Source organism: Crocodylus porosus, unplaced genomic scaffold (genome assembly GCF_001723895.1).
Source record: "Crocodylus porosus isolate Cpor-Errol unplaced genomic scaffold, CroPor_comp1, whole genome shotgun sequence".
Lineage (NCBI taxonomy): Eukaryota > Metazoa > Chordata > Crocodylia > Crocodylidae > Crocodylus > Crocodylus porosus.
The window spans coordinates 126720715-126735313 of record NW_017728906.1 but is presented as its reverse complement, the minus strand read 5'-3'; the positions used below and the strand labels follow the sequence as shown (position 1 = coordinate 126735313).

Below are 14599 nucleotides of genomic sequence, written 5' to 3'. Positions count from 1 at the left end.
TTCAGCCTTATTTCAGCAATTCCAAGTGAGACCCACCCTTTTAAGGGTGACATAGTACACTTAAGTCTCTGTCTTAAGAGACCATCATCGAGGGGTGCCTTTTATTATTAATTTTGTACTGCTGTCATACTTAAGGGATACAGTCAAGGTATTGGGCTCCATTGTGTTAACTGTACAGACATGTAATGAAGACAGTCTAATGCTGATTGACTTCGACAGAGCCAGATTTCACCCAAAGTAGGCAAAATTGTAAAACACGCATGCATGCACATAGTTTTTAGTCATACATTTGGAAAAGGCAGACAATACATTTTGGATATGCTCAGGTTTCTCAATAAAATGATAACTGGCTTGTCAGAAATTAGCCCAAATTCAGATATAGTCTGAGGGCAACTGACATGGATGACATTTAACCCCCTTATGCCAGATTTAAATTACACATATTTTGTAATTATGAAAAGCTAATGGAGTTGTCCCTCTGAGGACATGGTGTATTAAGACTGATCAAATTTAGTTTTACAACAAGACTAGGTAGGTCAAATCTGACACCTTATTTCAAAGGAAAATGACCTTGAGAATGGCATCATTAGGCTCTTAACAGTCTATGTGGCATTCAGGTTTCACTGTGAGTGCAACCAGAATGTCTAAATCATACCCAGGATCATTTCATTTTGAATCTGCATCATAGGCCAACTCCAAGTTCTTACTGAATAGTCACAAAATGTCACTTTATCAATATTATAAGACAGTGATTTTTGGCCCTGGAGACCAGATGAATGGTGCAGAGTTGCTCCATAAGCCAGATCAGACTCTGCATGCCTGGGTTGGGCCCCATACTATCCTCACAAGCTTCCCAGGGCTCCAGGGCCCTGCATTGCCTCTGTCAGATGTCCAGTGCTAAAAGGAGTGTGGGGCCCAGCACCACTTCTACCCAGCCTGACCATACACAGGGATCAGGCTCCACACCACCCTACATGGTTTCTAATGGACCTGTGGGAAGCCCTGTGGGCTGGATGATGCAAGGCTGGATACGGCCTGCAGGCTGAGGGTTGAGCACCCCTGGTATAAAACATAACTTTCAGCTTCTATTATTATACAATGTCTTCTTGACTTATATATAAACTCTTAAAGGCAGGAAGTGTACCCACTTCTATTTGTACTATGACTAGCTCCTCAGACACTTGGTCTTGATGTGGGCCTGTGATTGTGACCTTAATTATAAGAGGAGCAGTTCTTCAACAGTTTTTTTATACTAGTTAAATTCTTTTCACTTGGGATTGGGTGATCCTGTCAAGGTAAAAAATTAGCCAGTTAAAAATCAGGCCTTCTCTTTTTCCCACCAGGTACACTCAATGGATTTTGATGATACATGGCACCCAGCCACACACCCCTCTGGGACTGTGCTTCCTTCTCTAGTTGCTCTGTCAGGTACCTTGTCTGAAAAGAAGAAATTCTCTGGCCTTGACCTGCTCTTAGCCTTCAATGTAGGGATTGAAGTGCAAGGCAGACTTTTACGATTTTCCAGTGAAGCCCACAACATTCCCAAAAGGTATGTAAATAGTATTTGGAGTGCAGCATTTAGGTTGAGTAGAGGCTTTTGTTGTGGTTGTTGTCATTAATTTACTGAAATAGCAAAGATGAAAGCACTACTGATTTTTAATCTCCACTCTCCAGGTACTCTCTCAGTAATCTCAATAGAGCTGCCTTTTAGTGTCTTTCATAGCTAGAGACAAATAATCAATATATGCTGTTCCACTTTTGTATTCAAAGCCATGAAAGGAGCAGAGCTAATCGTATTTACTAGACTGCTTTGTCCAGAAGTTTGAAAAGTAAAAATTGAAATCAGAATTTAAAAAAAAGAAAGAAAATACTCCTTTGTGATTGCCTTTTTTGATGCCTAATAAATAGCACCACTGTTTAGATGGAGGTAGTGACTGATCTGGATCAGTGAGACATTTGAGAAGCTCCTTTAGCTTCTCCATCAATGCAAAATAGTGAAAAGGAAAATAAAGCTAGAGAAATAAATCTCTGATGCTTTCAGTGGGATGTGAGAATACATCTGATTAGGTCTGAATGTGCAAACTGAGGACCATTGCCTGTTCGCAGAAATGAGGATTCACCTCTCTGAGACTCACCATGCAGCCACAGTAAACACACTGTGTCCAAAAGATGTGGGTAGAGCAGAGGTGGGCAAAATGATGGATCCAGCCAGCAGGTGGACTCCATTTCCCTGCCTGTGGTGGCTGAGGCCAGTCTTCAGGGAAACCCCAGCCCATGCTACCACAGTGCAGCTGCTGCTGGGGTCTCCATGGAAACCAGCACCAGCCACTCTGGCAGGGGCTTCTGGGAAATGGAGTCCACTGCCAGCCAGATCTGGCCTGTGGGTGGGACTTTGCCCACCCCTGGGGTACAGGAACATATTATCCCCTTTCCCCAGGATGTGCCCATTATACTCGCTACAACAGCTCTGGGGCTTTTCTGCCACCATGGTGCTTACAACACTGGTTACTAAGAGATTTAGCAGTTTTTCCTATTTGTATATAATATAGTGTTTTGGCTAACATGGGACTTTTCCAGTATCAGGGCTATGGAACTGGACCCTGAACTATTATACATGTACTGATTTATGGTCTGGTCCAGCTCCCACTGGGCACATCTACATGTGTTAATTGACTGAATAAACTCCAGCGCAGTTTTTTCTGGAGTGTATTGCTCCCGGGCACCACATTTACATGTGCACCCAGAACCTCAGCACATTGAGCCAGGTCAGAGCAGCCCTAACCGGCAGGGGACCCAAGGGGTCAGTCTGCCAGCCCAGAGCTTCTCCGACCCAACTCAACATGCTGCTGGGGCATGAGAGTGCCAGCTAGCCCTGCACTGAAGCAGGCAGCCCCTTTACTGAAGCACCCTCATATCCCAGGCAGCCCCATCAACGTCTACCTGTGTGTTGCAGTGCAGTAAATAATGCTGCTGCAGGATAGTACTTGTGATGACAAGTACTGTCCTACAAAGGCATTTATTAGTTTACTACAGCCCAATAGGGCCACACATGTAGAAACTGAGACTTTACTGCAGAGCTGATTAGGCAACTCTGCAGTAAATGTTTCATGTAAATGTGCCCACTGGCATCGGAGAGAGGTGGATTAGGTACTGCTGAATTCTGGCCTAGAATTCTTGTAATTATTTTTGAAGCATGGTAATGATGAGGTACCGTTTGTTTTCTCAGGTTTCACCCACCATCTGTTGTTGGTACCATGGGGAGTGCAGCAGCTGTTGCCAAACTTCTAGCATTTGACCAGTTTAAGTGTAAAGAAGCTTTGGCCATTGCTGCTTCCTATGCAGGAGCCCCAATGGCTAATGCAGCAACACAAACCAAGCCTCTGCACATTGGTAATGCAGCTAGGCATGGTCTGGAAGCAGCTTGCTTAGCATCACTGGGTCTTCAAGGAAACAAACAGATACTGGACATGGAGTCAGGGTTGGGTGCTTTTTTTGGAGACTACACCCCGCAGGATCTGCCACCTTTACAGTCTTATTCCTGGCTGCTGGACCAACAAGATGTAGCCATCAAGCGCTTCCCTGCTCATCTTGGAACACACTGGGTGGCAGACGCAGCCTCTTCAGTGAGGAAGCACCTTGTGGGGAGTGATGATACACTCCCTGTTAGCAAAATTAAGAAAATCACGCTCAAAGTCCCAGAGGCTCAGTATGTAAACAGGTCATTTCCTAACTCAGAGCATGAAGCCCGGCATTCTCTCCAGTTTGCTGCATGCACTGCTCTGCTGGATGGCAGCATCTCAGTCCAATCGTTCAACCATCAGAACATTTTTAGGCCAGAGTTAAAGGAGCTGCTCTGCAAAACACAGGTGGAGCACCCTTCTGATAACAAGCCTAGCTTCGAGAGCCTTTACTGTGAGGTAAGTATTACCCTTCAGGACGGTGATGTGTTTAGTGAGCGTTGTGATACTTTTTATGGACACTGGAGGAAACCCCTGACTAAAGAGGATCTGGAGAAAAAATTTCGCTCTAATGCTTCCGGTGTTCTCTCACTGGAGGCTACAGAAGGCATTATAGAGACTGTGAATCATTTAGAAGAAGTAGAAGACTGCGTGGTGTTAAGTGAGTTTCTTAAAGGGACACAGTGAATCCAAGAACGTCCCCAAACGATCTCCTTACCTTGAAAAATGACTAACATTTATTAACATTGGGTTCCTGTAGTTACTGGTGTGCACTCTGAGCATAGAGTCAGGAAAACGAAACTCCTCTTGTTGTTGGTAACAAGCAACATTTTAAATCCAGTATTGTAGCACTGGTCCTGTACCTGGCTTAAAGATTGCTTTCTGCTCCAGAGCTAGCGGAAAAATAATGTGCTGGCAACTTCTACTGTCATTATCCTTAGATTAGTACTCAGAGGACATCTATAGCCTCCATAAAACTACCATTGATACTAACAACAGCCCTGTTGACAAATCCTTTGATATCACGGTGCCATACTAAAGCCCCTTGTAAAAATCCTTCTGCTAGAAAATCTGGAAATGGAGATTGTGGAGGAGTAAAGCAACCAATATCCTCAGGAGAGGAGCTATTAGTAGAAGGACAAATAGAGTATAAGAATTCTGAGAGAGATTTTATAGCAGTAGATCTCTGGGCATCCATTAATGTGAAAGTGTTGAGATTTGTGTAGAAAGAAAGACCCAATGCAAAGTTGCAGAGGTTGGTATTCACCAAGAAACATCCTTGCTTCCCCATCAAGATTAGCCTTATACAAGTGAGGATGACAATAGTGCTCTCGTTCTAATCACACTAATTATAAATAATAATAAATAGGTGCTTCAACTAAGCAAAGTGCTGCACTACCCTTCATTAATGTATCTTTTATTCTTTAGTTTCCATATCTGGTTGCTGTAATGTAGGGGTGGGCAATTATTTCAGCTGGAGGGCTGCTTAATGAGTTTGGTGGAGCTGTTGAGGGCTGCAACAGTAGCCCTGCCTCTTGACAGGTGCCCGGCCCCTGGTCACCATCTTGGAATTGGAAGTCCTGCTCCCTAACCTCTGACCTTTGCCACTAGCAATCCCTCCCCTTCCCCTTGGAAGTCCTCCTTTTGCCATCTGGGAACTGAACTCCCCCCACAAATCCTATGCTAAAAGTCAAACATCTGTTATAATGTATTTTAATTTTATTTTTAAAATATTTTTGTCCAGATTTATGTGTATTTCTGTATGTATATAGAGGTGATTGCATAAGATCTCAAAAATAAAGTCATACTCTTGTATATTGCGTGTGGGGGGTGTGGTGGTGGGGGTACTTGTATGGTAGGGTATGGGGCATATGGGGCTTGTGAGGGGGTATGGCTCTGTATGGGGGGGATGTATGGTATGTGGGAGGATGTAGGTGTGTGTATATGTAGGACGGTTTGTGGGAGGCATGCAGGCAGAGTGTGGGTGTGTGGGCTGTGAGGGGGGGCAGGGGACCCCCCCACATACTCCTTCCATGGTGCACAGCTCCTGCCACCAGCAGCAGCAGTAGCTAGTGGTAGACCTTCAGGGTGCTCATAGCCTGTGCAGGTGTAGCCACCCAGAGACATGCAGCTTCAGCCAGTTCTGGGAGCTGCACATGGCAGCAAGGAGCTGAACTAGGCTGGCCTGCCTCTATCACATAGGGCTCTCATGAAGCTCCTGGGACTTATGCACTGGGTGAAAGCCCCATGCAACGGACCTGGTTGCCTTCCCTGCTCCCTGCCACCATGTGCAGATCCTGGGATTCTGCCAGGAAGCCAGGGACTAGGCTTCCCACCACTTCTTGCATGAACGGCAAGTGCCCTCAGTGGCTGGGGTGGGCACGGTTGCACTGGTGGTGGCGGGAGCACAGCAGCGGGAACATGGCGGCAGTGAATGGGGAGCTCCCGCAGATGCTGCCGGCACTGTTGGTAGCAGCTGGGGTGGGGAGTGGCAAGTGCTGACCACCAGGGGTTAGTGACCACCCACAGGCCACTGGCAGTGATCATGGACTGCCTGCAGATGCCGCTGGCAGTGTTGGCGACAGGGTGGCGAGCAGCAACTGCCACCCAATTTCATTGCTGGAGATATGCTAGTATCCACACATGCTGAAGAAGTACCAGTCATACAAGTGTTTCAAACATGTCTCTTTCACAATCCCAATTTGTAGGGGGTGCACCGCCATGCTCAGGGGGTGCATGTGCAACTGCACGCACCCCCTATGTGTCGCCCCTGACTTCTTCCAGAGTCCCAGGAGCTGCAAGTGGTGGCAGGGACCAGGACCAGGCCACTGGCTCCATCACAGGGGGCTTCCCCCTGGTGGCATGGTAGTATCAGGAGCTCCATGTGAGCCACAGGGAGCCCCATGCCATAGAGACAGGCTGGCTTGGCTCTGTTCCTTGCTGCCATGTGCAGCTCCTGGAACTGGCTGTAGCTGCGTGTGCCACTGGGTGGGTGCGCCTGTGTGAGCCATGAACACCAGGAGGGCCCACCACCTGCTCACACCCCACACACCCACACCCTGCCAAAACTGAGCTTTGCGCTCCCCCTAGCCCCTGCCCCACACTGCTGCCCAGCTGCAGCTTCCCTACCTACTGCCTGGAGCAAATGCTGAAGCAGGGAGAAGAGCAAGAGCCACTGGAAGCCAGGGAAGCAGTCCCCCAGTGGCTGCAGCAGTGGCACCACTGGCCCCACCCAGAAGCTGTGAGTGCTGGCTGGGACCCGAGCCCTCCCATGCACAAGGGTGGGAGCAAAGTGAGTGAGCTAGGCAAGGTACATTAATTGGTGGGTGCTTGCAAGCCAAATGAAATTGCCTGGTGGGCTGGATTCAGCCTGGAGGTTGTATTTTGTCCAACCCGACTCTAATATAAGGACTTACAGTAGGCTTCATTCTTGGCACAGCTAAAAAATCATATTTCCATTCAACTGCTGTATGGTACTAGCTCTGTGTACTTCCAAGACTGACTGTGCTACACCTTCCTTTGACACCTCCTGCCACAGAGGTGATGAGCTAGTTAATGAACAAAAACAGGAACAAGCATGAGGGTTCATGCCTTCATCAGTGTGCAAGAGATGCCTCATATCACTGAAACAGATTATCTGACTCGTCATTTCAGAAAACTTTTAGTGCAGCCTTTCACTTTCAAAGAATACAGTAAAGGTTTAAGTCATGCTTTACAGTAATATAGCATCATTACTAAAATGTGCTTGCATGTTTTACAATATCAGTTGCTAATGAAATTCATCTTCATTACATGGATATATATTTTTAAGATAATAGGTATTAAAATGGGGGCAAATGTATATTCTGGTTCATGGTACTTCTTCAGAATGTGTAGATACTAGCATATCTTCAGCAATGAAACTGTTAAAAGATATAAATGTTAGCAGAAAACATACAAATGTTATTACAAAACCGGTTAGTCTTATGTTTGAAGTTTTCTATACAAGGTATCTATTCATAAGGACAGAACTCCACCATCCCTGTAATTATTTTCATATCTATCCCATAGAGACTAGTGATGGTATATCTTCTGGGTGTCAGTTCAGACACCTTTAAATGCATGCTTAAGTATATTTAATATGGCAGCTAGAGGCCTTAGATATGGGTATCCCTACAATAGAATACAGATGTAGGATGCTTAGTATACTGAAGAATAAAGTCGCCACCTACGGTAAGCTCAACTAGATGACAGGCTTCCACCCTGCAGTATAAAACTGGCTGTTAGACTACAAACATCTTAGTTACTCAAAAATTAGTTACTTAGATCTTTAGTAACCTTAACTCCCAATGGAGTTAATGAGAAATGAGAAGGATGTTCCATCTCTTGAGGATTGTGCCTAAGACTGTTGTACATTTCTTAGATGAAAACACATGGTTTGTTTGGGGTTTTTTTAAATGTTATCATCATCATTTGTGTGTGTGGGCAAAAGCCTGTCCCTGGGTCAATTTTTTGTACTAACTGCACTTTCAGTTATTTCATTTGAGCACAAAGATAGTGTAACCATAAAAATTCTTTAAAAAGAGATCATTAGCAGCTGCACCTTTCACTCTGGAGTCCATGAAACTGGCTTGCCCCCAACTGTCCTGAAAAATACATAGGAGTATGTCATTAGGAATGTAATAGTGGCTTTACACTTATTTCAGATTCGGAACACCACAAATCTCAGATTATTTCTTTGTTTTTGACCTACTGAGTTGATACTTCTGATTAGTTTAAATGAGTCTGTCACACTCTCAACTGAGATGAACACTTCAATCCTATTTTCTACTGTCACATTTAATTATGCAGGGGTAACACAGAATGTAAATTACTGTTAATCATTCATCAGTGATTGATTAAAGCCATTTAAGCAAGTAGGTCCTCCCATTACCTGCCCGAATCTCTAAACACATTTAAGCTCAGGCACGAGGAGACCCAGCGGTGTTTATACATGTGCTCCAGAGGGGTCGGAGGTGCTTGAATTACAGCCACTCTAAAGAAAACATCTGGAGCATCTCGTGGATCAGTGTCCCCATGCTGAAAAATAGCACACTTAAACTAAAGCTTCTCGAATAAGCTTTAAAGCGCCCCCGCCACCATTTTTCAGTGTGGGGACACTGATCCACGAGATGCTGGAGTTTGCTGAAGTGTAGTAATTACCACGCTCCAGCAGACTCAGTTAATTGAATCTGCTCTGATGTGCTATAATTACAGTGCATCAGAGCAGCCTTGGTGCTTGTGTATAGGCACCCCAGGATTTTAAAAGTGGGAGATGTGGGACCAGCAATCAATGCTGCAGGGATGTCTGCACTCCCCACTCCCAGCCTTTCCCCCTCACCCCACCAGGGTAGGGTGTACACCATGCTGTACAAGTAACAACTGTGGACTTAGTTGACTTAGTCCCAGAATCAGGTAAGAATCTCCCTTTCCTCCCAGCTCTCCCCTCTTTGTTCCTCCTTGCCCTCTCTGCTTACACCTCTGGTTGCAAGAAGGGGAGACCAGCCCCACCCTGCTGCTCTCTCAGCTGCTCCTGCCCTGTTCTACCTTGGGCTGCAGGGAGTAGCTGTGCAGGGAGCTGGGCTCAGCTGGGGACAGAAGATACAGTGGGTGGGTTTCCTTCCCTGTGCCTGCTCCCAGGCTGGTGGAGAACACCCAGGGGGCTCTGGCCAGGGAAGGAGACACGCTAGGGCTGTGCGAAACACCATCGTTTCATTTCGATGACTGTTTCACCATTTTGAAGGGGCAGTGTTTCATTTCATCATTTTATTTCATTTCAAAACACTGTTTTGGTTTGTTTCGTTGAAACTGTTTCGCTGTTTCGACTCATTTCGATGTTTCACCCATAGGCTATAATGGGGGAATCATGAAAACGCCTAAAATGTTGTTATTTGTTGCCTGATTTGCATGCAGATTGCAGGGATGGTAGCCCCTTCTGAGAGCTCCATGAAGCCTGCCAAGGTTCAAGGAGATAGGTGCAGAGGTTTCTCAGAAACTATACCTCAAAGTCTTGAAAGCAAAATTTGCCGGCAGCAGCAGCCTCCATCATCCAGCACGCAGATTCAGGGGATTGTACCCCTGAGAGGCCTGTGGGGCTGTGCCGGACTGCTCCCAGGCCCCTGGATGTGTGCTGGATGACAGGAGGCTGCCACAGCTGCTGCTGCTTGGGACCAGCCCTGGGCGCAGCCTGCACCCAACACCGGGGAAGATAGATGCTGCTGCTGGCCCCAGGCAGCAGCAGCAGCCTCCTGTCATCCAGGCACAGATTCAGGGGCCAACACCCCCATGAGGGCTGCAGGGCTGTGCTGGACTCCTTCCGGGAGTGCGGGCTCCCAGCTTTGTGCTGGATGACTGGAGGCTTCTGCTGCCACCTGGGACCGGCGCTGGGCCCAGCCCACACCCAGCACCGGCTTCCATGGAGCTCAGCCTGGTGGCAGGAGGTGGAGTGCAGTGCTGGCTCTGCCCACCTCCTGCCACTGGGCTGTGCTCCATGGGGCTGGCAGAGCCGATCAGAGTGCAGTGCTGGCTTTGTCTTTCTCCTGCCACTGGGCTGCGCTTGGTGGGCCTGGTGGAGCTGATTGAGGGCAGCCTAGCGACGGGAGGTGGGCAGAGCTGGTACTGTGTTCTGATCGTCTCTGCCAGCCCCACAGAGTGCAGCCTGGAGGTGGGAGGCAGGCAGAGCCAGGGCTGCACTCCACCTCCCATCACCAAGCTGAGCTCCATGGGGCTGGCGGAGCTGACTGGAGCACAGCCCAGTGGTGAGAGGCGGGCAGAAGCAGCGCTGTGCTCCGATCGACTCCACCAGCTCCACAGAGTGCAGACCGGTAGTGGGAGGCAGGGAGAGCCAGAGCTGCACTCCCTGCCGAGTTGAGGTGCATGGGGTTGTGGAGCTGCTTGGAGCACAGCCCTGGCTCTCCCCTGCCTCCCACCACTGGGCTGCTTCGAAACTCGAAACATTTCGAAACATTCAAAACATTGTGAGGGCCCTCATTTTGTTTCAAAGCTGTTTCAATGCTTTTTGTTTTGTTTGGATGTCACTGTTTGGAGCTTAAAATGCATTGAAACAAAACACTCAGTGAAATTTCTCACAGCCCTAGAACCCACCTGCTGTTGCCACTGTCTCCAGCTGAGCCCAGCACCCTGCCCAGCCTGGCTGACACCTCTGGAGCTCCCTCTACTCCCATCAGCTAGGGGCAGCTGTAGTGATGGGCAGGAGAGGGGGCATAGAGGGAAGATTACTTTTAAAAAGAACCCAGTTGCTGCTCCCATGGCATGATCCAAAACGGGAGGTGGGGGGGGGGTTGCGATAAAATGTCACAGGTGCTGCCTATTTTAAATAAAGTGGGGCGGGATATGATTAAATTCTAGTGATGACTGTAATAGATTTTGACTTAAAGATGAATCTCTGAAGTTCAGGGATTGCAATATTGTTATTAATATGGTCAAATACAATTATATTTATATTTAGCAATAGTTATTTCACTGGCAAGGACTGAAGAAGTCACTGCATTTTCCATCAGGCAAGTTTCAGGACTTCTGTCACCATTACTCCTATGCCATTGAAGATTTCATGCAGAGGGACCTTACACGTGAAAGTGCAGGTAGTTAACTATTCTGTGGGCAGCATACTCATGGGCTTCAGTTACATCTTTACAAATGTATTTGCATCCAAGTTCTGCTATAGCAGATGCTGTTTCAGCATCAGGAAACCTGTTTTAAAAGATTTTAAGTAACAGGGAAAATATTTTAGCCGCAAGACTTGGCGGCTCAACTTGAATGAAAAATATTTAAGTTGCTTTTTTGACAGTGATAATGTCAAAGAAAGGGAGTCAGTCTGGGTCATATTTCTGAAACCAACAGACATCAACATAGGAAAGTATTCCTTCTCTGCTGCCCTACTCCCTCTGGACAACTGATCTGATGCCCTTAAAAGGCAAATTTTGCATCTACCAAATAATCCCATGAGCTTTATAACTGCAGAACTCAACTTACTAACAATCTTTTGCTAAGCTAACGAGAAGATGCTAAACATACCATCTGGCACTCAAAGATTCGTTCCCCTGGGGCAGTGCTGTCTGTAGTGCTGTTTGGTGCTTTTCCGGTCCTTCGTAGAAGATGTTTCACTTGGGTGTACAAGAAGCTCAATTTGTTCTGAGGATGGACCAGGAGGGGGTGATGCATTAATTTAGGCTCTAGAACAGGGGTCCATGGCATCTGGCACACAGGACTCCCCACAGGTCTGGAAATTTGGTGAGGGAAGGCAATGGCAATTAACTCTGCCATCCCTCCCCTGCTGCCAAATTTTCAAGCCTTATGTGGCTACATCAGGGCATAGCCCGGGCTGTTGCCATGCAACCTGATCCATGTTTGGCCTGGGCCACTGCTGTGCAGCCACAGTGAGGCCTGGGCAGGGCATGGCCATTGCTGTGCAACCCAACCAGAAATTCAGGGATATCTATCCCTTTCTTACCTTTCATCCACTTTTTTATTTTGACCAACCTCGACTTCACAGCCTGGAAAAACCAGCTGCTAGCACTGAGGATATACAGCACAAACTAATGGGTTTCTTGGCACTATGGAAAGCCTGAAGAGTAGACTACAAGCTTACTGACAGTACAGTTCTTCCTACCCACCGCTCAGGAACAGAGATTCTTTGCTACACCAAATCCACCTGTTGGGTGGAAAGTGCACAGAGTGCAAGGGGAAATGAGAGTCCGCCCAGGTCTTACATATAATTAAGCACACCTGACAAACAGCAGTCTAGAGAGCTATGCTACTTTTGGTGGGCAGTAATCTCTGTCTCAGTCCCTGTTGTTTTCTTTAGTACAAAAAGCCTGAGTCTTAAAGGAAGGGCCAGGACAGAGTGGCAGATTATACAATGACGGTGCATCCTCTAGAGTTTTTGCCTTGGAAGTTTTAATTCAAAATGTAAGCAATTTTAAAAGTTTACAGTTTCCTCAAAATCTCTTTGGACTTTACAGATTAAACTGAATTATCTGTATTTTTCTTTTTCAGAGGCTGCAGAAGTCAGCTATGTTATACTTAGTATATTGGGCTGTACCCCTTGTGAGTTATGGAAGTATTCGCTATTAAAAAATAACCATAAAGTTGTACCTTTTTAGGTGGATTATAATAAATAACCCTCTGTCTGTCCTTAATCCTCATTAATTGTACAAATATTGTATTTTTTTCCAGCAATTTTGTTTTCTGGATTTACAGCTATCTACTTTATTAAAGAAAGAAAAAGTTATTACCCAGTATAATTATCTGTTATTTTTGATTCCTTGTGGAATGCACACAGCTTTGGCTTTCCTGTGATTAATGATAACAGTCATGTGGAGACTTCTTGAGGGATTTTAAGAAACAACATAATGCGGTTTTGCATTTTTAATTTCTTGCTTTCATCCAATTCCCATTGCTCATTGGTGTGTGTTATCTTGGAGGATTCAAAAGATTTTATTTTCAAATGAATACTGGGTGTTCCCACCTGACAGCCATTCTTCCCAGCTCCATCCAGCTGGTTTCTAACAGGGCATGAAATTACAATGGGATTTGTTAACCTGCTCTGAGCCCTGGATCGGTGATGATGTCACCAACTCACTACAGCCCTGGAAACTGGGTTCTTCATGAAACACTTGTGCTCCCTCTACTGACCCTACAGCAGAAGACACTATAATAATTTTAAAATGAAACATTCACACCCAGCTCCAAAGCTAGCATTTTAACTGCATCACAGACGTTTTAGAAAGGAATCTCGAACAAGTCACACAAGCTCTAGGTTTAAGTTCCCCTTCTGTAACCATAAGTAATAATTCCCCCCTTTTAGAAAACATCTTAAGAACTGCAGGTGAAAAGCTCCATACAGGTGTTAAGTATCACTGTGCCACGTGTGGGAGGCTGCACACTGGCTGGGCGGGTACACAGTTTGTACATACCCTGGGAGAATGTAAATGACAAAAACTGTAGCTGGGCAAAAATCCATGACTGGGAGGGGAGGAGGAGCAGCCCCTCTGTGTTTCAGGGCACTTAATGGCCCTTAATGTTCAGGCACTTGCACAAGATTCATAAATCCATAGATGTTAGGGTCGGAAGGTCCCTCAGTAGATCATCAAGTCCAACCCCCTTCCCTGGGCAGGAAAGAGCGCTGGGGTCAGACAACCTCAGCTAGGTCCTTGTCCAGTCTCCTTTTGAAGTCCCCCAGGGTCTTCACCCATGGAAACCCATTCCAGATTCTGGCAACCTTTACAGTGAAGCAGTTCTTTCTAATGCCCAACCTAAATCTGCTCTCCATCACTTTGTGGCCATTGTTCCGAGTTACTCCAGGGAGTGCCCTAGTAAACAGAGCATCTCCTATTCCCTCCTGCCCTCCCCTGATGAGTTTATAGGCAGCCACAAGATCACCTCCCAGCCTTCTCTCGCGAAGACTGAAGAGATCTAGGTCCCTTAGTCTCTCCTTGTAGGGCCTTGCCTGCAGGCCTCTGACCACACGAGTGGCCCTCCGCTGAACCCTCTCAAGATTCTCCGCACCCCTCTTGAAGTGCGGCACCCAAAACTGGATGCAGTACTATAAAACCCTACTATAAAACCGAAGGAATGGCCATCCTACCCGGCCCCCACCACACACACCTTAAAACAAAATTAGGATCTTTATTACAAGACACCCAATCTGCAGCCTCAAAAAAATGACAACGTGCTATTGGCACACTGACAGCAAGAGGCCAGGGTGTCACCAAACACTTGGTCCCTGTCTTGGTAGGGGATTTGAGTGAAATATGCCTAGATGCTACGGAACCATGTTCCATACTAAGAAGAGCCCCCAGCCTCCCTTCCCCCCGTCCAACAAAAGTGTCAAGCAGACTATTTTAGCAATCAATTTAATCCTGAACTGATGACCAAGACTCACCACACAGGAACCAGAGGAGTTTCTCAGTACCAGCAGGGCTGCAACACAACCTGGCCCATGATGGCTAACATCTGATATTTCAGAGGATAGCAAAAAAAAAAAAAAAAAAAAAAAAAAAAAAAATAATGTATGTATGGGGTAGGGGGGAGAGACCTTGCTGTCCCTTAACTAGCAACATATCAGACTTATCACCATATTTGGGGTCAGGAAGGTATTTTAC

General features: G+C 46.4%; 1 protein-coding gene and 1 pseudogene across 1 annotated transcript in view; one reads left to right on the top strand and one right to left on the bottom strand.

Annotated features, from left to right (window-relative positions):
- ACOD1 (aconitate decarboxylase 1) overlaps positions 1-4979 on the top strand; it is an 8739-nt gene extending 3760 nt beyond the window's left edge. The window contains exons 4-5 of the mRNA XM_019529776.1: positions 1344-1549; positions 3227-4979. Coding sequence (XP_019385321.1) covers positions 1344-1549; positions 3227-4145 — 1125 coding nt within the window. The 3' untranslated portion in view covers positions 4146-4979. The remainder of the gene's footprint in view (positions 1-1343; positions 1550-3226) is intronic.
- Positions 4980-10807: 5828 nt separating this feature from the next.
- Positions 10808-14599, bottom strand: part of LOC109305505 — an 8152-nt pseudogene continuing 4360 nt past the window's right edge.